This window comes from Agelaius tricolor, unplaced genomic scaffold (genome assembly GCF_023055355.1).
Source record: "Agelaius tricolor isolate 1412-34295 unplaced genomic scaffold, bAgeTri1.0.p SCAF_10, whole genome shotgun sequence".
Lineage (NCBI taxonomy): Eukaryota > Metazoa > Chordata > Aves > Passeriformes > Icteridae > Agelaius > Agelaius tricolor.
In genome coordinates this window covers 8812896-8838745 of record NW_027269270.1, presented here as the reverse complement: position 1 = coordinate 8838745, position 25850 = coordinate 8812896, and the positions used below count along the sequence as shown (strand labels likewise).

The 25850-nt window shown below is 40.2% G+C and overlaps 1 protein-coding gene across 5 annotated transcripts in view; it reads left to right on the top strand.

Moving 5' to 3' along the window:
* The window catches only part of SATB2 (SATB homeobox 2), a 138292-nt gene that overhangs the window by 19120 nt on the left and 93322 nt on the right, over window positions 1-25850 (top strand). For all 5 annotated transcript variants that reach the window (XM_071434586.1, XM_071434585.1, XM_071434589.1 and 2 more), the window contains one exon: window positions 10728-10904. In XM_071434586.1, coding sequence (XP_071290687.1) covers window positions 10728-10904 — 177 coding nt within the window. The remainder of the gene's footprint in view (window positions 1-10727; window positions 10905-25850) is intronic.

Genomic DNA, 25850 nt, shown 5'->3' with positions numbered 1-25850 from the left:
GGACCCATTTCCCAAGCAGTGATCGAAAACAGATTACAATAACAATTATACAGTCAGAAGATGCAATATCCATTTCTGTTTTAATTGAGTGAAAGAATAATAAAAACATCATTAAGAAAAATGAGGTGGACCTGTCATACATGCTACCAATTTTTAGACTTAGAGAAAATGCAGAGTAACAGAAGTGTGAGGGTTTTTTTTAAATTTTCCTTTTTTCTTTTTTTCAAGTAGTTTGTTTCTCAAGCTAGAAATCTGGATAGTAGACTTCATATGAGCTCCTGTGAGCACGTATGCAGTAAGTAGGTGTATTGCTTGACAGTAATGCTCAAGTTAGGCATTATCTGAGTGTCTGGGTCTGGCATAATAATGAATGTATTGAGCCTTTGTGATGACATTAATATGATCACAGTGTCATTTTGACCTGCCAGCTACATGAGCTTTGAGAATGCCATGGACAGGTAGAAAGTAGTAAAAACTACTTCCTTCTCTTTCAGAATGAAAGCTGTGCTGCTTCATGTAAGGGGAGTGTTTTGGTTTTTTGTGCCTTCCTCAAATGTGTGGACCTGAATGCATATAAGAGTACTTGGTTTCTTAAGCCATTGCTCCCGGGGAGAGACTCTCCTATGGCCCTTCAGCTCCCTCGCCATCTCAGGATTTAGATTAAAACCCAAAAGGCAGAAGGGCCCTGTACCAAGGGGCCATGCATCTGTGTGCCTCTTGCAAAGGGACCAGACTGTAGTTGAAGGCCTGAGGTTGAGCGATCCTGGCTCTCCATTTTCTCTGACTCTTAGAGCTGTAAGCAGAAGTGTCCTTTCTGCTGTACCCTGCATGGGAAGAGAGAGCCTTGCTACAGTAGCCTTGGCTCTAGTCCTGTATCATACAGCTTTAGAAATCAACATTTGGAATGGCATCCAAAAGTGAAGTGGGAGCCAGTTCGGCCTTTGGAGCACAGATGTAATCTGCTTTCTTTGGCTAACACCTCTCAGTGAGCACATGCATTTGCACTAGCAGAAGTATCTAATTCTTTGGTGTAGGTCTGTGTACATAATAATGTAGTAATTCAGCTTGTTGAGCCCCAAAAGCATTGCTGACTCATCACAAGTGAATCCACACACTGAAGGTCAGCCTATAGGTAGGTCTTTTCTACCCTTGCCCCAAAATATTCCTAACTGGATGAAGTATACTGTGCTCACCTGAGAAAGAGAATGTATATGACTTTTGTTCCTTGACCTCATGACTTGTTTGATCAAGATCTGGTAGTTATTAAACCCATTAGAGTAATGTGACCTGCTGGCAGATAAATGTATATATTCCTAAAGGACTAATATTCAAACTGATAGCTGTTAAATGTGTGATCTTACGTTTGTAGAGTGGTTCCCCCACAACTCTGCGGTAAGACAGTACAAGAGAAGGCCACTCAGAAGTTACCCTTAGTCCAAGGGTGGGAAAGATTGGAGTTGGAAGTAAAGGCCAAGCCCCAGAGGGCAGTTGCTGACCCATAATGGGCTGTAGGTGCAGACTGTCTGAAGACTCTGTATTGACTGGTGAAAAGGGAGGCAGAAGGGGAAGCTGGCTGCCTTCTGGAGGACAGAATGGCTTCTACGTTTTCTCATTTGTGATTCTCTCCTTCACTTATTTTCACGCTGAAGATTTGATGAAGATTTCTGTGGTCTTCTTCTACCAGAAAAATACCATCTAGTAATGATATTGCTGTAGCAATAGCCTTACCCTTGCTGAAAGTGAAGCAGGATGAAGAGCTTCATCAGTTACTATTGAGTTTGACAACATTTTTTCAGAGTGAGTTTAATGTGGCTTGTCCTCTTGCGTGTGTACTTGTAACTTTTGCCCATAGCCACTTCTGCCATATCTGTTGGCATTGTCACTTAGAAATTAGGTTTTCTAGTGCTGCCAGTATCTCTAAGATACAAGGAAAGAGGCAGTGGTTACAGTGGTTGCAGATAATTCAGTTTGTCTCTCTGTTGGAGCCTGCAAGTGGGTTTGAAGGCAGAGATATAGGTTGGCAGACATTTATCTTGTAACACGGAGAAGAGGTGATAAGATTTCTTCTTTTGCTTGCCAGTGAGTGATTCACAGAGGAATGGACATGATGGAGAAAAGAACTTGCTGGTGGGTCCCAGTGGAGACCCCAAAATAGGCACGAGTGTGGTCTGCAGCACTTCTCCAGAAATAAAACCTCAAGCCAGCTATGAAGGCTTTTCTGTTGCATTCCAGGGGACTTATCCCAGTACCAGGAGACCAGTTAATAGAACCTTCATTAAAATGCTTTTGCTAGAAGATGTTTTTTTGCTTCAAAAATTACATAATATGGTGGCATCTGCTAGCACCACTGAATTTAAGGGCTTATTAGTGGTTCCAGTTTTCAGGGTTTAAAAATGTTGGTCATTAAAAATAATTTTGGGTGGAACTTGGCATAGAGAGTCTTAACCCCTTAGGCAAGTTCTGTTACATTTTTGAGAGAAAAGGAACAGAAATTAGTTCCCCAGACTAAAAACCCCTCACAAACCCTATACTTGTTTTTAAGTTAAAGAAACCAAAACCTAAAACTAACAGGAAATTAATGGCTTAAGATGATTTTTTAACAAAAAATCATCTGATTTTAGAAGTGTTCATTCCACTGATTTTGAGTGAAAGGAGTATATTTTCCATTTAATTAATATTATGAAGTATGGCTGTGGAGTATTTTTTCTTCTTTTGTAACTGGGAAACAAGTTGAAACAACTGAGCTGTTTTATTTAGGAAAAATGTAACTATAGTATCTTCACCTTTTTCCTTTCCATTGGAATAGTTAGACTTCATTATTTTAAGTGTTCTTTTCCAACCTAACTGATTCTATGGTTCTGTTCCATGGATTGGAAGGCTTGTGGGATTCTGGTGGGCAGCACGGTGCTGGTATCCCCAGGATTCCTGCATGCCGGGGGTGCTGCTGCACAGGGGGGCTGAGCTTTCTGCTGGAGGAACCTAGACAGCTGTTTGTGCTGCCTTCTCACTCAGGCTCCCTCAAAGCAGTATTTTGAGCTCTGGGTTATCATTGCTCTCAGTTTTGCTTGTTTAATTGGAGAGGTGGGAGTGCTTTATTCTCCTGTTTAATTGCTCTTGCCTCCTGGCTGCCCCGTGCGTGGCTGCCTCTGGGCTAACAGGGTGGCACTAAGCCCCAGTGGGGCTGCTCCTGCTCCCACTCAGTGAACTCAACAGGTGTGACAGATTCAAACTTAGGGTTGAGTTAGTGCAGCTGGTTTAGCAAAGGGGATTTGTTACCAGAAACAGCTGATTCTCTTTGACTAAGAAAGGTCTCATCTCCTGCGAGCAGCACTTCTATCCCAGACATGCCGCAGGAGAGGCTGTGCCAGAGGTAAATGCTTGGTGTTTTTCTTTTTCTCATTTCTTGTTTGTCGCAGCACATGCTCTAAACGTGGCTTTTCTTTTTTACCATTTTTTTAGAAATTCAAGCATTATCGAATCAAGTTAAGAGTTTCATAATATGTTTCTGTGGTGGGATAGTGGCCTGAAATATTTTGTGTTAAATAGTAAGGCTGTTATTTCAGCTAGGAGAAGGATTCTTTGGGTAGTTAAGCTGTCAGAAGCAGAGGACATCTGCAGAGACGGTAGTGACTTATTTATAAGACTTCCTGAGATCTGGGATAGCTGCGATGGCTGGGAGACTGAAGCCACAGAAAGGACTGGAAGCTGAAGAAAGATGTAAATAATACCTTGTGGTTTGCATTTGCCATTGGCTAAAATATAAAATGTAGAAATGCATTTCCTGCCTACAGATTTATTGAATATGTAAAGCCAGAAAAAATAGCCGAGGAGGAGTAGAAAGATATTGTCCTTAGTTTTACTTCCTCTGGCCCTCCTAAGAAGAAAAATTCTACAGTGTAATGTTATTTAACATGATTTTGTTTCTTTGGCAAACACTGTATTAAAATCATCTGTGGACTGAGCTCTTCTTTACTAAATTGCATCCTGGAACAAATTATTTGCAGCGGGCTTATAAAGCCATGAAGAGTAGGAGTTTAACAGCATCACATTACTGCTTATATGCAAAATCAGATATCTTGCATTTTGTCTAGAACACACTGGAGAGCAGAGGATTAGCAGAAAGTAGGGTCTTTGGTTTTAAACAAAACCTTTTGCTGTAATGAGGTGCTTGATGCTGCACAGGATTGTACAGTTGCAGAGGTATGAGTACAGTCTCCTGTATTTGACACAGCGATTTCCCGCTGGCCGCCTGTCAGTGTGTGCACACAGCTTTCTTCACGCGGTTCCGAGCGGTTAGTGACAAACAACTGCAGAGTCATTCCTTCAGTCCCTATTAAAAAAGATTTACAGTGAAAGAATTCTCAGGTTCATAATAAGACTGTTGTAAGCTGGTGTTTGATAAGTAAAAGGCTGAAATACGGTCCATTTACCCAAACCAAGCATTTATTGTAAATAAGTTAAGTGCCATCAACTTATATTCTGTCTGATTTAATTGTATTCATAATTCATGGTGTAACTTGAAAGTGAGCCTTAATGGACATCCTAATGTTTGATGAAATAAGGGAGCTCTGTCTCTTCCACCTTATCACAGAATTGCACTGCTATAGGCTGAACCTGGGATCTGCTTCAAGCCAGATCCTTCTTGAGCGTGAACAGTTGTGTATGTGTGGCCCTGTGGAAACAGTTTGGTTGTGTTTGTTTAGCCTGTCCTTGTATCTCCTGCATCTGCAGCCCTCAGCTGGACTCTGCAGGATTTTCTGGAGAAGATCTCACATCACCATCAGCTGCAGATCTATGCTGTGATCTAAACAGAAGTGGTGTTGAGACAAAAAAAAAAAAACAAAAAAACACCTTTTTTTTTCCAAATACTGTTTGGTGTCTTTCCTCTTGAAAAAGCCCCAGCCAACTGGACAAAATACCCCACATTTTGGAGTGCAGTTAATTTTTCTAATTATGAATTTATCTTCTATTGTTACATGTGATCTTAAAGGTCTTTTCCAACTGAAATGGTTCTCTGATTTTACGTTTGCTCAACTAGTAAAGTCTTTAGTAGAAATCTACTGATTTATTAATATATTAACTTGGTTTTAATTTCTGATCACTTCAGGATTTGCAGTTTACACTGTTTTGAAGAAGTGGCACACTGAGGCTTTAAAGCTTCCCTTTTTCTTTTTTTTGAATGAACTTAGTAGTGGGGTTAAGTTTTTGAAAAAGGAAATTATGGATTTGTGTACGCTTCAGGATGCAGGATGGCATCTTTGCTGCAGAAATTCAGGTATTTCTGCATAATGCAAGCGGTCAAACTGAATTGGCTTCTGCCTTTGCAATTAGAGCTGCAGGATGTGAAAAAGAACTGGCAAACCTCTTCTGTGCCGATTTCTGCCTTTTAAAGCATTTTTCTCAATTTAGCTTCTTTTTCAAATTTGTTTAGAAGAAAGGGAAAGACAGTTAAAATACCAAATCTGGATATGTAAGGTCAGTTCTACTGCAGTGCAGAGAGAAATAAATAAATGGACTGCTTTCCCCATGACTGCCTTTGCTGGATAGAAGTCTCTCTCTAAAGAAAAAACAGAAGCAGATTAGGTTTAGGAAATGTTTGTAGTTTGATTGCTTCCTGTGGTTACTGCCAGTTATGGAAGCATGCTTTATTGTTAACTGTACGGAATCTTCATCTAGATACTTTTCTCAAGACAATCCATGCTTTGCTAATTGGGCTTCTTAGTTTCCCTTGTAGAGTAAGGGTCTCATCTTAGAAGTCCAACCAAAGTTACTTGTACTTCAATGGTTTTTAGGTGTGTGTGGAAATAAGCATTTGTGGATTCTGCTCTTGCTATTACCTAGATTTATTTTTTTCTCTGATGGAAAGGCCAGCTTAGAGAATGGCCTACGTTGCAGTCTCGGCTAGGCAAAATGTTTTCTACATAAAGTAATGAAGAATTTTCAGTAGTTTATGAATTTTCAATTAGATGTCCTGATTTCTGAACTCCAAACCATAGAAATTTGCTTTGTCTTTGAGGGAGATTACTCTGCATGTGTGTCTGTTCTGTTTAAAACAAAACAAAAAATCGCGAACAAACAAAACCTAAAAACCCAAAGCATAACAGCAACAACAAAAACTTTATTTTCCACTTTCTTCACTTGATAAAAATCTCTCCACTGTAGAATGATTTCCTTTGGGTTTGACACCACCATTTGATCTCAGTTTTTAATAATTTTGGTGGGTTTCACTCCCAGAAGAAAACATGCTTGTGCTGTGAAGTATTCCCACTAGAAATCTGGGAAGTCTTAAAACCTCATGTTACTCAGGGCAAAGAACTGGCTTTTTTATTAATTCCCTGCTAGACAACCCCTGTACAGTAAATCTTTCCATAACACCATGCTGTTGAAATTAATCAACTTGATGTTTGGAAATTGTTCAAATTAGATAAAATTAAATAACACCTAGATGGGACTCAAAACTTGTCCTGATGGAAAGAGATTTTAATCTAAAAAGACATGAATTTTATTGGTGCTTTTTCTTTCTAGTTGATCTTCATTTTATACTTATTAGGATGCACAAGCACTGCTCCCTATTTAATGGCTGGAGAGGTGGGTGGCTGTTAGAGCTCTCAGATTTCTGCTCTGCCTGTGATGCTGCTGTGCAAGCAGACCATGCATAAAAGTTAAGTGCCAGTAGTATCACATCTATTACTTAAGAAAGCATGTGCTGGACCAAGTATTATTTGTAAATAAACAAAAGAAACAGTTTTTTTAATTTTTAATACCTGCTTTCTTCTCTTCCTTTTAGTTTGTCATTAGAAATCTGCAGCTTTTACTTGGAAGTCTTAGAGCTGAAAATGTTTTCCAGGGAGCTATATGATTGCAGGTTGATAATACTTTTAACTGGCTCTAAGTCCTTTTTTGTAAATATGAATGCTGGATGCAGCAGACTATCTCGGATTTTCACTTCTCTAATGAAATATCTGTTTCTGTTTCCTTAATTTTTAAAGAATCGATTACTCCCCAGTGAAATAAAACTGTAGATTAAAATGGGCAAGGAGGAGAAAATGCGCATTTGGTCTCTTTGATACATATTTAATTTCTTCTTAATTTCTCTGGCCGTTAGAAGAATCTTTGCAAAAAGTGCAAGTGTGTTTACAGAGACTCTCTGTGCATTGAAGCTTTTCCATGAAAGCAGCAGCAGAGCTTAAATCTCATCTCTGATTTGCTTTAAATGTGTATGTTATAGAGAGGTAATGATTGCTGCTAACCATTCTCTTCTTCTGGGTAATGTTGGGAACAGTTTTTCACTGCTCTCTTTCGTTGGTTAGATGGAATTCTTGCTGTGTATGGATGTCCTTATAAAAGCCTTTCTGTAGCTCTTGGTTTATGCTCCCCTGACATTTTATGCTGATGCCATCTATATGGGGTCAGAGCTCTGTGGGAAGCATGAAAGAGCTGTTCATGATTCAGCTACGTTAATCAAAATCCAGGAGTAAAAGCCTGTAGTGTGATTTGCGACTGCTGGTAATGTTTTGTGTGCATACTAGCATTGTGTTTGTCCTTGAAGGAAACAAACTCTTTCCTTTTTAGCCCTCGGAAAACTGCTTGTTTTGTCCCTGTGTGAAAAGCAGTGTGGTGTGTCATGTAGCACGGGCTGTGCGGCATCGCTGCCTGCAGCCTCTCTGGAGCTGGGGGAGCGGGTGCGCGCCAGTTCAGTGCCGGGGCCCAGCCTGCTCAGTGTGTGTGTGCACAGGCGAGGGAGGGTGACAGCGATTCTGGCTGATCCCTCCTCAGGGAAAGAGCTCAGGAGCTCCAGGATTTATGAGTAAGGCTGGCTTGCGCTGCAGTAGCACCGCATGTGAGACTGTTATGGATGCTTGGTCTCCAGCTCTCTGAGTACTGCTCCAAGTTCTTCAGCTGGAATGACAGTGAGTAGTGACTAACTTGTATTGCTCTCTAAGGGCCCTGTAGCGAACTGGAGGTGTAATATATGCATGTAGGAGCAAGCCATGGTGTATATCTGCATGTAAAGAGCATGTTGGCATCTGCAGAAGTTTTTCCTTTGATTCCAACTGAAAGTACTGAAAGTATATTTATTTTCAGATAACATTAAGAAACAGAGAAGTTTGAGGTAGTGAGTTTGTTGGAGATACAACAGTTTAACTCTCTCATGCGAAATAGAGAGCAAAGCAGTTGAAACTTCCTTGGAGTGAGATTGGCTTGGAAATAAGTTTGATTACTGTTGCTTTTTATTTTATTTTTAAAATCAGTATTAAGATTCCAGGTGCTATAGTGAGAGGCATGAGAATAAGTCAGTGTCAGATCACATCAGACAGATGTGGTAACCTGCCCTTTGCTCTCTGTTTTGAAGGTACTAATAGCAGTTTATCATCAGTTACTCTGGGTCACTGAGTTCAGAGATGTTTTGCCAAAAGCTGTTTCTTTAGCAGGGTTCCTGCAGGCATGGGCAGCAGGAAGGGGCAGAAAAGTCATCATGGTCAGGAGTTGTGTGGGGTCCTCTGTGCTATCCATAAAGTGATATAATGTATGGCATCCATTCTAGCCTTTGAGATCCTGTTTGTACTCAGACAGTAAAGGATGAGTGCAGAGAATAGGTGCTACTCCTGTGCTGAAAAGGAGAGACTGTTGTATGACAAGGAAAGCTTCCAGCAGGAGCATAAAAGACAGCGTGACATTCCTCTCATCAGTTTGCTTCACCACCTTTTCTGTCTTGCCAAAATGTAATTTACACAACTGATATTACAGCCTCAGCATTTGGCCAATTATCTTAATCTTTTGCTAAGACATTAATAGCCCCATCAAAAGTGCTGTGACAGCCTGTATGTTCGACAGGACTGGAAGTTTGTCACTTAAAGAGACTTATTTTTGTTTTAACTAGTTAAATGGTGTATGGACAAATAGAATTCAAATTTTAACCTTTGATAGGAAAAGAAATTTTGTCACTTATTTCAGAGGAACATGATTACCCATGTGCCGTCTCTTCAGGAAAGCACCTAGAGATTTTTTTTTTCACTGAGTTTTTTTTTTAGCACTATGTGTTAGAATTTGGCTACTTGAACTTGCAAAATGCATCAATTTAACCCAGAATCAAGCAGTGAAGAGGGAGCAGTATCAATCTGATGCTGTAACCTTCTTTCATGTTACTTTGAGATGTGTTTTAAAACAAAGAACTGAAACACGTCAAGTGGATATTGTAGTGTGTAGCTTCTGCAGTTAGGATGCCAAATTGAGAGCCACTCTGTGCTAGATAAGTCACTAACAGAGAATTATGTATCTAAAATATTTTTTAAAGTAGATCTAGTTTCTCAAAATTCAAGATAAGGAGTATTTAAGTTCCTTAGCAGATACTAATATGACTGTATTTATTCCAGGACAGGGTGACTCCTCTGAAGGGATACATAGGTATTGGTTTGTAGATATTAGGTTTTGAAGCTACTGGCCATAGCTCAAAAATATTTAATAGACTTCATGAAGGAAAACTGAAATGTGGCTCTTTCTTCTTTTTCCCTTAAAGAAGTGTCTGGTCCAGGAATACAGTGATTTATGTCCGAAATTCACAAATACACTCAGATATTTCTTGAAGTTATTGTCTGCTGGAAATGATTATATTTCATTCTGAAGAGCAGGATTTAGAGTGAACTTGCTGGTAACATTGAGCCTTAGATGGCACATTTGGAAAACTGCTTCAGGCTGAGATTGTTCTCTGCGCCGATATGTTCTAGTTTACCTAGGGACTAACAAGTGATATGTAACCAGTTAAAAAATGTCTGTGACTGGAGGTAGACTGGCCTGTAGCAGGTGGTGGAAATGGCTGTGCAGTGCTGAAGGTTTTCAGTCTGTTCCCTCTTCCTTTTGGGAATGTGCTGTGGGGCTGTTCCCTGCAGATTGGCACGTTTCTCTACTGCCTGCAGTATTGAATCCCTTAAAGTTCATGCCTCACAATTTATCTAATGCCATAGATAACTTGATCCTGTAACCACAAAAGTAGATTTGCAATAAAACACAACAAAATTGAATCCAGACCACCCCCTGAGTTTTTCACTTCTGTGGTTCCTCCTCATCCTTGATTCTTTTTCCAAAACAGTTGTTCTCACACTCCTCATGGATGCAGTGGAAAGGCAGCCGTGGGTCTCTCTGGGTCTGAGTGACCATCAGATGCCAACACAAGATTATAATTTTCAACAAAATCAGTTCAAAAGTATTTTCCTTGTACAGTGAGAATGTACCATGTGCCATGGTCTGAAAATGCACAAATATCCCAGGGTCCCCCAAGGGGACCAGCCTCTGCTGACTTCTCCATACATTCACTGTGTAGAGAGAAGGAGAAATGACATTTGTGGGTCAGGCTTTTATATGGTTGAATGTGGAGAAATGACTTGAAAGAAATAGGTGCATTCATGGAACTGTAGAAGACTTCTGCAATGTTGAAAAAGTCTTATTAGGAAGTCTTTTTCATCTTTGTGCTGGCTATGATTCTGTTCCTGAACTGTATTCTCTAGAGGTTTTAGTGTGGTTTTTAAATGAGTCAAGTGATGAGACTTTAGTATTTTCCTTGGAAAGCAAACAAAAGTTATCCCACAAACAAGAAAGGCAGATTTTCACTTACGATGAGTTTTCTAGGAGGTGTGTTAATTTACAAGTTTAATTAGACATGTATGACACAGTTCATGTTCCTCTTATTGATGCTTTGTTGGTTTTTTTTTTGGTGTTTTTTTTCCATGTAGGTTTGATGATTCCAGTCTTTTGTGTGGTGGAGCAGTCAGACGCCTCTCTTGAATACGATAATCGAGAAGAGCATGCTGAGTTCGTTCTGGTTCGCAAAGATGTGCTCTTTAGCCAGCTGGTGGAGACAGCGCTCCTGGCTCTGGGGTATTCCCACAGTTCTGCAGCTCAGGCACAAGGTATTCAATAGTTTTTCCCCACTTCTCTGCACTGCAGAAGACAGCACCTGGGGTTGTTTGATGTAAGGAAAAAGTAAGAAAATTGGTAGCAAATCTTGGAAGTGTTTATATCAGTTGTGTTAATTGCTTAATCCTAAACTAGGTGAATAACAAGCCTGACATTTTTAGCCTGTCTAGAAAGCATTAGCTAGATCTTGCTGATGTGTGAAATCTGTTGATAATGATCAGTCAGGATATTCATGACACACTTGTTCTGCACCACAAGGCAGGTTGCTGCTTCGAGGAAGTCAGCACAGAAGATAGAACCTTTAGGTGTACAGCCGGATGGTATCCAGTATTCCTCTTTGTATCAGGGCAGTTTTGAATGGCATATTGTAGTCTTTAATTTTTTTAAATTATGCATTGTAGATAATGGTTTCGTATATATGCATGCTGTCTTTATGGCAAATAGTTGTAGGACTAAATATGCAGGCTGATTTTTGTTTTCACTTACCTACTATATTGCTGCAAAACCTTTTGCAAAGCACTGTAGTCCCTTCCACTCTAGTTATTCTCTGTTAGCAGCAAAATCTTAAAATAAACAAAGCTTTCCTCTCTCTGCCCAAAATATAAGCTTAAAAAAACCCAAACCTAAAATCATAATGTTGAGGGAGATGGGCAGGAGGTGGTGGGTTGGGAAAAATCTTCCCAGAATGAACTTCAAATTTCAAGAGAATTTTTAATACTAAAACAAGTTATTTCAGTGCTTATTCTTTTGGATGAGAAGCCTGTAAGTTTGTTTTCTCTCCATATCACCAATAAAACCTGTGCACATTTAGAGTAGTTTAAAAGCAATTTGCCTGAGGATTTGAATTCTGTCTGGTGATTTGAGTTACTTTGTATAGTTAGGCATTTGAACATGGGAACAGAAGGAGCAATGGTGGTGTTGAATCCAGGAGTTCCAGGCAGTGGTTAATCACATGGGCTGCTTGTGCAAACTTCTGTCCAAGCAGGGTGATAATGATTCATTTCCTCTGTCAGACTCTGCTCTGTGAGAGAGGCTCAGATTCTTCATATAGGCAGAGTTTATGTACATGAGTTTATTTACACAATACGGTAGTAAAAGCCCTGCAAGAAGGTAGTTGTTTTGTTTTCAATGCAAAATGCTTTGTGTCATCTTAGGGACTCTTTTTTCCTGAATGTAGAAGGTCAGCATATCCCACTGTTTCCATCCTGGTGAGCCAGCTTTCTGTTTGACAGCACTATCCATCTCAGTTAACACAGTTGCTCATCGTGTTGCGAGCTAACATGTGGAACATGCTGCATTAGGTGGCCAAGATTTGATTCTTGGCACTTGCGAAGGGGAACGGGCTTTGCAGAAAACCTGCTCCAAGGGGGCATGTCATCCAGTGCAGTGACCCACACAGGCTGAGCATCTCACTTGGGGGAACCTTGCTTTTGTGGCATTGCTCTGTTGTGGGAATAGAGGGAAGGAGACAGATTGACTCGTGAAGGAAATTAGTCACTGTGCAGGGAGGAAATGGCCACTGCGTTTTTGAGCTTTAATAGTGAGCAGGTTCAGATACTGATCTGTCGCTTGATGTGCTGCTCCAGTAACTCCACTAGAAAATAGAAGTTGAATCTCTAATTATTGCCATTAGTCTAAAAGAAAATACTAAGGTATTTTCATCTTTAAGGCAGCTATTACATTCCTCTAACATCTCATGGTACTATATTGAGAATGACAGAAAATACCTTAAACATCCATCAGCTAACAAATCTCTTGGTCAGGTTATTTACCTTCCCACTGAAGGGCCAGTCCATCAATATCTTTTAGACATCTTCAACAAATACTGCAGGCCATGCTGATCTTAAGGAATGAAGCTGAAGTATGCAGCATGTTCTGCAGTATCTTGCCTCTGTGCGAACTGTCTGTAAGCTGAGGGGTGAGGTACAGATGGCGACAGCCAATAGATTTCTGAGATTGTTTTGTTTAATGTAAAAATTTATAGAATGTAGGGCCCTAATTTGTTAACTAGAGTTGACAGAAGCGTGCTACTAAATTGCTATTATAACAATTTATTTGGGAACACAACTTTCTGATATTAAAAAGGTAGGAAAAATAAAGCTATTTACTTCATTCATTTTGGTTGTAGGACAAGTTGCTTCTGTTCTAGTTCTTGGAATTGATTTCCATTAGCAAAACATAGTAATAAACGGTTACTTAGTTCTTTTTTATGATCAACTGAATTACAGGATCTGCAAGAGAGGTTGAAGGTCCTCGGGTGCATTTTTTTCAAAATGCTCTGAGCATCATGCTCTGCAAAACAGTGACATGCGTAGGTGTCCCCATGTCCTCCAGGGACAAAGTAAATGAGTTTGTCAAAGCTTTGGTATTGTAAAAGCTGTCTAAGCTGTAACTTAGTATGTAACAATTGTCACCTTTTGAGTTGTGAAAGTGCTTTATTTCGGCCCCATGACACTGAGGAGAATGGCAATTTCACTTCATCCTGCAAGAAGCATCTTGCCTTTGCCTGTTCTTTTTAGAACAGGGTCTTCTGTGGCAGATTGAAGAGCTGGTTGGAGGGGAAAGAAGAGCTGTGTCAGAGGAGAGAATTGCTGTAGGATTTCACTCCACCTTTGCTGCAGTTCCCCATGGCAGCCCTGCAGAGCTGCTCTGGCTGGAGTTGGTGCGTGCCTTGTGTGCAGGCCCCTGCCTCGCCCTTCCCAGCTGTACAGCAGCGCAGCAGAGCCTGGCTGGCAGAAAGGAAACATGGCACAGAGTGGTAGGTGGTATGTGCCTCCCCGAGGGGCCCTGCTTTTGGGCTGCAGCCTGGAGCTGCAGAGCTCCCTAGGAGTGATGCTGTGTCTGAATATTTGAGCTGTAACACACCCACAGTGGTCACCTGGCCTGAGCCTCATGTACTGGCTTGTGGTCACTTGGCTTATTATGGATCATTTTTATTCCTGGCTGCTTGGTAAATTGATAAGTCTTAGCACAAACAGTGTTGGGACAAAAATAGATCAGGTGGTATACATGAAGGTGGTCCCATGCCTCCCTGGAAGAAGCTCTTTATTCCCACACAGTTTGGGCAGAACACATTTATTCCACAAACAGCTGGTTGTGATTTTTCTGTTGATGGTGGTGGGAGAAGAGACTTTTCCAGTGAGTGCTGCCCTCGTGAAACTTCCCTTTTCTGACAGGAGCTGTGAAATGTCTTCTGGAACAGCATGGGAATTCGTTAACAGCTTGGCACTGGGGTGTGAAAGTTGGTGGTGTAAATGGCAACAAAGGTTTAATAAACATTTATGTATTTTTCTTTCATCACTTGAGTCTACACCTGACAATAGGGAACCTGCTACATGTGCTTTTTAGAGAGGGAGTCGTGCTTTAAAGGGACACCTGTTCTATGTGTAGTTTAATAAAGTTTACGTGCCCTGATGAAATCTTTTTCTTGTGAGTGAGGTATTCTAACGGGGCTATGCAAGAGAAGGGAGCTGGTAGGAGGTACATAGATTATGCAGTGCTGAGTGCTGGGGCCAAAGTATGAAAGTAGCTGCAATCTGGTATACCCTGCCTGCTCTCCTGTGGCTTTGAGACCTGCTGTGAAAGCTGATTCCCTCCTCTGTGGGGTGGAAGAACAGTGTTAGTTTGATGCTTTTAGTATCTACTTTCTTAGAATCTGTGGGAAAAAGAAAATAGTGTGATTTCCTGTGGATTCACGTTTTTCCTTTTGACCAGTTCCTTGTTAGCTGTTCTGAGTGTATACATGGAACTGATGAGCATTGTCTGCAGAAGTTAGCAGAGCTGAATGGGCCATTGAGATGGAGTTTGCCTTCTCTTCTCAGGTACTGGAGCTGCGTGTGTTGGCAGGGCAGTGTGGAGTGCCTGCCCTGGCTGTTCTCTGTGGGCAGCTTTAGCCAGGCAGTGGCAGGATGGTTGCTTGGGTTAGTTGCTGTGTGTGCCCATGGCAAGGAAAGGGGTGCACAGAAGAGTGAAATGGTGCTCAGATGTCAAGTTGAAGAGGAAGAGGAATGAGAAAATAGCAGAGAGAAGTTATTACAGAGCAAGAGATCCTTCCCATCCCTGTCGCTGTAGAGATTGTCAAGCTCTGGTTCTTAAGCAATGCATTACCTTGAGCAGAGCCATTGCAAGAGGCAGTGCCTTGCATTTATGCCTCAGAGACCTCTCTTGTGCCCAGTTTCTTCTAATGCTGTCTATACACTGGAGAGGGAGGAAGATTTGTGCTTGCATAGAGCTGTGTGTGGGTGGTTGGAGTGAAAGGCTGGAAGGAGAGGCTAGCAGTGGTTGGTGGAGAAGGTGTAGCACAAGAACAAGACAGGAAAAAGATTTTAAGTATCTTGTTGTGCCATGTGGAATTGCAATAGCTGGACTCAGGAGGTGAGTGATGCTCTCTGGGGACTGTGGCTTAGTGAGCAGAGATAGACATCTCAGCCTTGTCAGCCTTGCATCACTGGAGTGCAAAAGAGGAGAATTCTTTTGGGCCAGTCAGTGCCTGGCCAGAGTAGCTAACATCCAGAGGTACCTGAGGACCTACTCCAGTCCTACTCCAGCTGCCTGACTGTGAAGCTCTGATATTGCTTTCAGCCACAAGGTCAGCTTGGCTTCGGTGCTTCTACAGAGAACTGTGTTCTGGAGCACTGAGGGAGCTGTCTTTGCAGTCAGCTGCAGTAGGAGAGAAAGGTGGCTCTCCTGACTGTGTAGGAAGGAAACCAAGGCACAGATATGTTAAGAACTCTCCTCTGGATTGATAGTGCACATAGCTGGGGCAGGAAATAACCCAGGCTGCAAGTGTGTTCGTTTCCTTCAAGGGTTTAAATGTGTGTGCTCAGCCCTGCTCACTGCTGTTAATTGGAAGCCCCTTGCACTTGTGGCCTGCTTTTTAGTATTACCTCAAAGCACAGACCAGATCTGTGTGACACGGTGTTGTTCAGCCAATCATTCCAAGCCCCAGGCTGCTGTGTGTAAGAATGTGGCAGCCAGAGTGCTGTGCTCCTTCACTCAGTCTAGCCTTTGTGAGAGCAGCATGACCATCTTGCCTCTTATGGGATTATAACCATGTGTACAAATATTTGAAGGGTGTAAATACCGATGAGAGAATGGATTTGCCTAAGCTGGTACAAGAGGGTAGGGCTCTGAGGCAATTGGAAGGACCTGAGCAGATGATTAGTAGGGAAAGATCCTGTGAAATATTCCCATCTGTGCTGTCTCCAGAACCACAATAGCTTCCAACTGAATGTCAGGTAAAGGGAGAACATACCAGCTGGGGACTGTATTCAACACACACGCACAAGCTGGTTTTATATTTCTGTATCAAGAAAGGTACAGTAAAAGTGTGGTGAAACCCTGCTGAACTGTGCTTGATGAATACAGCCAAGTTTGCTATAGTTGGGAAGACCAGATATGCTATATTCTACACAAGTGCAAGGCAGCAGTACAGGAAAAAATGAGAGGAAACCTGAGTTCAGGTTTCTTATGTGAGTAATTTGCAATAAATTACAAGGCTGCTATAATCTGAGATGTTCTGACCCCTCAGCCCACTGTCACTCATGTCTGAGTCATGGCTCCCTATTTATGTGATCAAAGATTTTCAAATGAGAAGAGTTTAATAAATAGGAGAGACATTGGTGATACAATATCTTAAATAACAAGATGATACAGTGATCAACCAGTTAAATATTGGGTCACTTCCTAACTGTCATGCCTTACTGCCACTTTTTACTTTTTCATTTTAATAGAGTCAGTGTATTGGTCTCACCTAACAGAGTTGTCAGTCTGTGGAAAGCTGCTGTATTTCTCTGAGCTCAAACTCTTTTGACACGGACTATTCTCACCCTGCTAAACCAAGATTTAAAACAAAACACCCCAAAAGAAATGAAGGAAACCCACCTGACCCTTTTCACTCCTCTTCCATCAGTTCGTTTTACGCCATCTCTAATTAACAGCTCCTTACCTTTAGTAATCCCCTTTGTCCCCCTTGCCTCTACTGGGGATATTTATAATGGATAATTCTTTCTTCTCTCCAGTTTTGCAGTGGCATTATAAAAGGCCCAAATCAAATAATTTAGCAGTAGTATGTTTGAGGGGTGCAGCTCGTACTGACATCTTGCAGTAAACTGCTGTGCAATTCCATGACAACTTGTCTGAGATTGCTAAGCAGACTGGATTTCTTGCAGTGATACTCAGCCATCCAGATCAAAGTTTTCTTTGTAAAAGCTGCTCCTTCTTGAACTGTTCATTGCTTGAGTTGTATTCTTTGTCTTTCTCCCTGATGTTTGAAAAAAGAGGGCTAAGAACTTCTCAAATATTTATTTCTCTCCCTATATACATCATTTACCAGCAAATCACTGTTTTGTCTACCCTACAAAACTTCATGACAACTGTAAGTGAAATTCAATTAGCTGGAACTACGAGACAAAGTCACATTTTAATGAGAATATTGAAAAACTCTTCGTTCTTTGTGGGTTTTGATAGGCATTTCTGTGCATAATGGACACAGGGGTTGAAAGACACTGTTGTTAACGATTCAGCATCTCATGCCATTTCAATTAAAGCCCTACAATTCTCTTTGAGAGTTCCTCAGAACTCTTAAGAAATCTTATATAAAAAATAAAAGAAGCAACAAAGATTGAGGCTCCTTGTATTTGTAGGCTTTGCTAAAATTAGTGTGGCATTTTTTATGGAAAACATGACATATAAAGAAATGTTAGAATGTCATATTTATAGATACGTAAATGGAATATATTTTAAGTTTTACTTTGGTGTATATATATAAACACTTATATGATGTATTGATAATTTAGTATACACACATTTTATATATATACATGCATTCAAATATATATTTATATAAAAGTATATATGTGGAAGCAAAAACTCAGAATTAAATTAATGAATTAATCTCAGATTACTTGTCATCCTTATTCTCCATTTGTGCTGTTATTTTAAAAAACATCATTACCCCAACAGCATAATCTCCAGTGAATACTTGAGTTTTTGATAAGCTCTTTTTGAAAGTTCTTAACTTCTGACTAGTGGTCAGGAAGTGTCTGTCTTTCCTTTTCTTCCCTGCCACCCCTCCTCAAACTGGCATACAAAAGTTAGCATGTGGTATTGACATTCTGATCCCAATATATTATTTACAGGATTCTTGTGATGTAACAAAACCTTCTACAAATAATAATCTATTTTTCTAGATGGCAAACATCTGGGTAGTATAAGTAAATGGGTAATTTATTAGTGTTTGAACAGCTTAAAGGAGGGTAAGTAAAGGTAGTCCTGAACAGCTCAGCACTTCTGATGCTGCTTTCCGTCTCATTTGCGGTCTGTGACTGAGCACAGCAGGCTCGTAAGCAGGAGAGGGGGCAGGGGGAAAGGAGGGAGCAGAGGGGACACAATGGGCTTTGGTTGTTCCAGTGAGACTCCCTTTCATCCCTGTCTCTGTGAGATCCCACATACCTGCAAAGGGACTTGGGTGTTGAGTGCTTTGGAGCACATCACGTTTTGGTGGCAGCTCTGCCAGTTCCAGTGAACCTGTTGCAGTGGTGTGTGTGTAATTTGTTTGTTCCATGGTGACAATGGATCAAACTCGGGCTACGCTCTGGGAAGAAATCATTAAACCTTTTGTTCTTGTCTCCTTTGTTTCTGAGCAATATTGCTCAGGCTGAACACTGAATCAGTGCTTTAGTTCAGTAAGGGCCACGTTCTTTAATGCTTTCCATTCACTTTTTGTTGCAGGCTGTGTGCAAAAAGGTGACACTGCAGGACAGAGGTTTATTGAAGCTTTGTACTCTTCAGGGAAAGATTTGCCTGTACTCTGTCAGTGTTATAAACCAGTGAAGAGATGCTGGGGAAATGGAGCCACAGGCTTTTTTGTGTCACAGCAACCATTACAGTAGTTTGGGGTGAAAAGAAAATCAAGTTCATTCTGAAAGGTCTGTGTGTACTTGATTAAAAACTTAGACCAGTATATAATAAATTTAGGTTTTTCCTGTTTCCTTTCCCAACCTCTCAGCTAAACCCATCCTCTTACAGTCCAAGAAACACTACTGGTTTTGAGTAAAACTGAGAAATGGTCTTTGTTAGTTTTAATTAAAAATAAAATTTTGTGATCTCATTTTTTTTTCTTCTTCATGAATCTGATATGAAGCAGTGCTCTATTTAAAAGTGGGAATAAATTAGGTTAGGCTAGGTCTTCCCCTGTCCCGAGAAGGAAAATGAGGTGCAGTTAACAGCCTGCTAGCTAACAAGCTAAATATTTAAACACTCAGTAGGATGAGCAAAGCTTGGTGCTGGTTAACATGTTAGAGTAGCTCTTTTTTTCCCCTTCCTTCCTTGTTTTTTCTCCTTTTTTAGATTTTTAAGAATATTCTTATCTGCTGAATTTTTTTTTTCCATTCCCTCCTCTAGATAAGGAAAGCAGCATTTTAACCCAGTGGCGTGAAGAACTTGTTTTTTTGTTCCAGCTGCAGATTGCCCTGCCCCATCTGCCTTCCCCACAGGCACACAAAACCAAGCCCACCCCCAGCTGCTTCTTTCTTTAACCTAACAGAGGTAGGGCACATCCCCCAGATCAGCTTCTGCTTATTTAGAAGTAAATCCCACCTTTCAGAGTCCCTCGTTTGCCTTGGGTGTAGGTTCCCTGTGCAGCATTTGTGATGACTGTGCTGCTGCAGAGCAAGCAGAGCTCTTTCTGCTGGCTGGTCTCTGATCTGACACGTTTATCATCAGTGCCCCGTTCTGAATCTTGCTGCTCGTGTTTGGGAAAATTGGTTTGAGCATGTGGAGAGCAAAGCTTCTTGGCTCCAGGGAAGCTTGTGGTGTAAAGCAATACTTCTCAGTCCCCTTTAACCATGTAGACAAACCAAGTATGAAAGCCATTTTGGTTTTAAACTGAAAACCCAACAAAGTAGGTGTAGAAAATCTGAGGAGGCTAAACAGATGGTTTAAAATGGCAAAAGAGAGGCCAGCACACTGACCCCTTGTTCAGTGTCTTCTGTCTCTTCAGGAGAGATCCTCCTGGCAGTGACAGCAAAGGGTCTGTTCAGACAGTTTCTCACTGCTGTACATGAGCATTGTGGAAAGGACCTGGCTTTAATCCTCCTGGTCCTTGCTGGAATATAAATGAAGCTGTCAATCAGCAGCTGTGTTTGACATTTGGGTCCTTTCATACCGGTTGAATTTTACAAGGGCAATCTGCCCTCCTGCATTGTTTGTCATCAGGGGTCTGCAACAGATTAAATGGCTGCATTTAATGGAATGGAATGGGAAAGGATGAGCAGAAGACAATGCTATTAGTGACCTCCTTTTACCTACTATCCGACTCACTGGAAACCCACTCAGAGAGCACTGGTGAAGGTTCAAATTCAAGCTATGTCTGGGAGAAGTGGGTGTGTGTACCCTCCTCCCATCCACTGAGCTACCTGATTGTTCAGGCTACATGTCTCTTCCTTTACTGGTGGAGGGCTTATGGAGGATTGCTCATACTCTATCTTTTGGCCAGTAAATACCTTTGATTTATCCAGACAATTTAAAATAATATATGTTTATACAGGTGTGATTAAAAAAAAAGGCATTGCATGAGGTTGGATAAGATGAGGTTGGGGCATTTTTCACTGTGTATTTATGGGCAATTTTACTTTCGACCTTATTCCAAATGAAAAATAATTCTTCTAGAATGAAGTAACTGTCAATAAAGCTAGAATAACCCTGGGATCTGGGGTCTGTATTTTGTTCTGTTTTTACTTCCCATACTGTTTTGTATGTATAGCACCTTTGTCTTCATCTGGCTGTTTCCAAGTTACAAAGAGTTAAATTCAAACAAGCTAGGAGGAGGATGCATGTGCCAGTCAGGGTTCGCAGCTAAATTGCTTTCATACTTTGTTTTTATAATATATTTACTGCTTAGCCACATTTTGGCCTTTTTCCTTTTTCTAACAAAAATCATTATGTGGTGTAGCTAGTAGATAATTCCTACTTTTACAGAGACAACACCATGCTAAAAATGTCCTTTGGCATAGGGATCGTTAACTGATGGCAATTTGTCTGCCTTTCTGAATATGTTTTTCTTTGATACCAGCTATAGAATCTATGAAATAATCTGTGGGGGAAAAGTGTGTTTATCTTGTGTTGAAACTGAGGATGGACCAAATGCTTGAAGAAAAAATTCTATCAAATAATGAGCTATAGATAATACGGTATTTTTTCAAGATCCTGGAAGGAGATGCTTAGGCAGTATTATGTGGCAGTCAGCATGAGAAAATTGGCATTTCGTGAAATGCTACTGCAGAATGTGCTTCAAACATCACTATTTATGGATTATATACATGGATTTATATATCTATGTATATAGATAAGATCAATTACATAGATTTAAGTGTTGATGATGTGTCTAAAAGCTACACACGTTACAAACATAAAAGTTTCCTTTTCTGTGGCATAACCATGGAGAACGAGTCTTACTTTTCTCAATCTGAAAGCTGTATTTGTTTGAATAATGAAATGAAGAGTGGTATTTTGTTAGTGATTATTAATAGAGTATTATTAATATTTTGTAATGCTTTCAAATAAAGCACTGCACCTACTAGGGTTCTTTTAGGGGGTGAGGTTGTTTATTTTTTTGATATATCTATTAAAAGAGCAGAGCAACACCATATATTTGCATTTTCTGATCACTAAAAATCCTCCCTACCATAAAAATGTGTATGTGAAATTGAGAACCTAATTAAAAGATTAACAGCATGTACAGTAATTTACCCAAAAGGCATGTGTTAATTTGTTAAAACACTAAAGATCTTTATGCTTTCTTTTTTGATGCTATCAAAATATTTTCCGTGGAACTGGTTGAACCTGGTCTCTTCATTATAAATTCTTCTGCAGAGTAAGACAACTTAATTTCATATCTAATTGCGTAAGGAATTATAAATTATCTTTTCTAAGAGACCTATGACACTAAAACACAGAATGAACAAATAAAATGGATTTGTTCTAGTACAAATGAAGATATATGGCAGTATTTTTATTACAGACAACATTTGTTTGGGCTGAGTGTATGAATATTTTACAATAAGATGCAAAGTGCTATTTGTCGAGCAGTCATTCTAGCAATGCATCTTATGGTGTTTTTCAGCTAATTGCCACGAAGAAACCCAAATCAACAAAACCCAGGCCCACCCATAAAATAAAATCCTATGCAGAATGAGATAAATCTGTTCCAAGGGAAATACATTTTATGTGCATTTATAAAAGTGGGATCTGCTTCTTGGATCAAACATACAACTTTTCTTTTGTTCCCAGAGGAAAGACCTGTTGATTCCAAAAGTGTGCTTTAGCTCAGCAAAAAAGTGACTTGCTGCATGTAAAATGATTTCCAGCTAGGCAAGAGATGCTGCAGTGTAGACTGGAGCACACAGGTGAAGGATTTCATGTCTGGTTTCTCTTGGGCGTGATGTATAGAACAGTTTACTGGATGTGGGGCATTTTCCTGATGCAAAGGGAAATGTGGGTCCTGTCCTGGCTCCATTGGTGTCACACAACCTGAGGGGTTGCCATTCTGCTGCACAATTAGGATGTCCCTCCCTCCTTGGGACTTGTGGTGGAATCCTGAACAACTCTGCCCTCCTGCCTTGAAAACACAGGAGGTTGTCTTTTGGAAACAACAGAGTGTCAAACAGTATCAAGTGACATCGTAATCTGAGAACTGAATATTAACATTATGGCAGAATTTAGTAGAAATTGGTATTTATTGAAGATTTGTCTTTTGTAGCTTCTTATAGAATTGTATTCTGGCACTGAAAGTTTAAAATCTTTTATAGTACATTTACTATTTTGTACCACCCTGTGTCAGTGTTGGTGCCAAGGCTGTTTGAATGTTGCTGAACGTCTGTTTAACCAGCTTAGATTAAACCCTAATAATTATTTAGTGCAAGGAACAAATTAATATTACACTGATCTTTGGAGGGTTGAATTAATAAATTTATCACAAGGATTAGTTTGAAATTGCATAATAGAGATGTTCTTTTATTTATTTATCCAGAAGTACTTTCATTATGAAGTTTACTAATGCAGAGCTGCTTCTGTTAAGCTGATTGTTATTCCTAGATACTAAAAGATCAATGCCAAATTGTCTAAATCCCAATGTATTGATGGATTTGTGAGTTTTCTAGAAGGGGGCCAAAAGGGTAGTATGTCACTTCATAAAGGTGAGTAGGAAAGAAATGTAATAATTTTAGCCAGAGAGCTTCTATAATCTCTTTTGAGTGGTATGAGACAAAAAAATTCAGCATTTATGGTGAAATGTGGATTACCCTTTAAAAAAAAAATTATGCCTTATAATCCAAAGTGGTTTCAGTAACAAGGTTAAGGAACACTTTTGTAATCATACAAACATGAGATTTTTTTTCCCCTTAGCTTTCTGTAGCTCTGTATTAAAACTTTATTTTGCAAGAACTTCATATGCTACACAGTTCCGAGTGTGTATCAGTACAGGAAAGTAGGGAGAGAGAAAGCAAAAAAGAAGAGAGACAGAGAGGTTTTTCTACGCTCTGTGTAATAGCAGTATCATGACTTTGTGAGGGACAGCAGTGTGATTTTTGGTAGTGTAGTAAGCACCAGCACCCGGTCACTGAGGTCCAGCAAATCCCTGTCCCACTCTTCTCCTTGCTGTCCAAAGTTGGGATGCAGTTGCAGGTACAGCTGTAGCACTGGCATGGCTCTATGATGCCCCAGGGTTGCAACATCAATTTTGTGGAAGGAGGGGCTGCTACAGAACAAAATTACCATCATACATCTTCAAGGCTTCTCCTGAATACTTATCTTTTTTTATCTGGGTCTCTTGTGCACAAACTCACATTTTGCATGTAAATGTGAAGGAGATGGAGAAATCTTAGCTGCAGATGGGGAAAAAAAAAAGCCTCCAGTGTCTTCATATTTTAAAAAAATCCAGAATTAGAAGGAGATAAATTTATGTAACCTTTGCACCATAATAATATGGCAAGACCTGACACAAAGCCATAAGGCTGTTTTCACAGATTCAGTTGTCTGGAAATTGTGCAATGCTGTTTAAATAGAATGTCTTTTAATAGCTCACAAGAAATTAAAAAAATACATTAAAAAAGTCATGTTTTCACCAAGGATTATGTGATGGCAGTGTTAACTCCAGTGCAATTAATAGACAGCGTGTACTTTGTTTTCCTTTGAGTGCTTAGCATTTTCTCTAGATTTTATCTGGTCACGTATCCAGGAGCTTGGTATGGATGCAAGCTGCTGTTAATTGAACTGTATTTGGGACTATTAAAACCATTATGTGTGCAGTATGGCAGGATGTGTATCTCAATGTGCATTTGCAGCAATGTCACCGTGGCATGGTGTATCCTGTAGTAGATAGGCAGCCCCTTGTCCATATATTTTTAGATACAAAACCTAATTGGTTTATGACAAAATAACTTCTTATATTGGCATAGCATTTATCTTTTACAAAACCTGCAGTTATTTTCCCAGAACAGTTGGGAGGTGCAGTTTGTCACTTAACAGGGAGAAAGATGGAATATGTTCTAATTTTGTCGTGGAGCATAGGCCCATTGAGTCAGGCCTTGTGTCATAGGAATTTCTCTGTATAAAGGGAGGCTGGTTTCCCTGGAGGTCCTGGTTTCCCCTATCTCAAGCACCTACTGAATGTCTTTTTACATCCAGCTAGTTGTATGATGTAGTATTTGGGGGGAAGAAGATACTGTTTTATAGGAGGACTGATCAGTTCACGTCTGGAAGCAAAAAAACCCCCTTACTTCTGTGCTTGATAGATTAAGTCTTTTATATAACATGTTTTATAGCAAAAGGGCTATGTTTGTACAGAAGGAGGTGCCAGAACGCTAATAGAACTATAGTAGCTCATCTGATGGGTGGGACAGATTTCTGTTTGGAAAAAAAAATTAACCCCGTGTGGGAGTGTAATCTTTGGCATTGTTAATTCTTGACATTTTGTTTCCCATACTTCTGGGGCTCTTGATGAGGGGAGCTTCATCTTCTCTGTAAAAATTTAATTTGTAAAGATTAAAAAAATATTCTTAGAGGATTCCATCAGAAGCTTGTTAGCATGATCCTGTCTTTGGCATGAGAATATGGAAGAGAAAAGAATCCAAGCATTTTAATTTGCTGGGAACAAAAAGAAGCTGGTTGGTAACTTTGGGATGCAGTCTTGCTCTCTGAAGCACATTACTTTGCGGGCATGCAGGCATGTGACAGTGTGATCCTACATGGGGCTTGGTTGGTTTCAAACATCCTGGGGCCTCCTGTGGCCCTTTTGTTATTTCTCAGCCTTTGGCCCTGAGTGCTGGTGGGGGATGTGTGGAGATGGGGAAACAAGAGAAATGGATATTAGAATTCAGTAGCAGATTTAAATTAAGCAGAAACCTCAGTATGTTATAAACTTGTAAGGCTATATATACACTATGGCATGTGGCTGGACCATAGTTATGCTCAGCAAACCACTGAGTATTGTAGGACAGTTCATACATTTTCTAATTCTTCCCAGAAAAAAGAGGATTTCAGTACTAATACCTTGTTATCATATTTCTAACTATTGGCAGCAAAGCAATTTGAACTTTCAAAAATAGCAGATTAGGTATTTCCCTAAAACTATACATACCATTTAGCATCTTACAGTTGTTCTGGGAGAACAGCGCAGGGATTGACAGAAACTGGGGCTGAAGGTGATTTAAGGGAGCTAACAGAGTTTAGGGAAGGTTATGGAAAAGCAGTGCTTTCCAACAGATGTACTGTGAGGGAAGATGGGAAAGGACCAGCAGTGCCAAAGCAGGAACTGCTCATCACAAACATGACTTTTTCAGCCAAGAGGAGTCCAGGCTGACAATGTCATTTGGAACTTTGCATCCTTAGTAGGAAGAGTTAAGAACAGGAGTGAAAAAGCTGATAGTAGTAGAGATAATGTC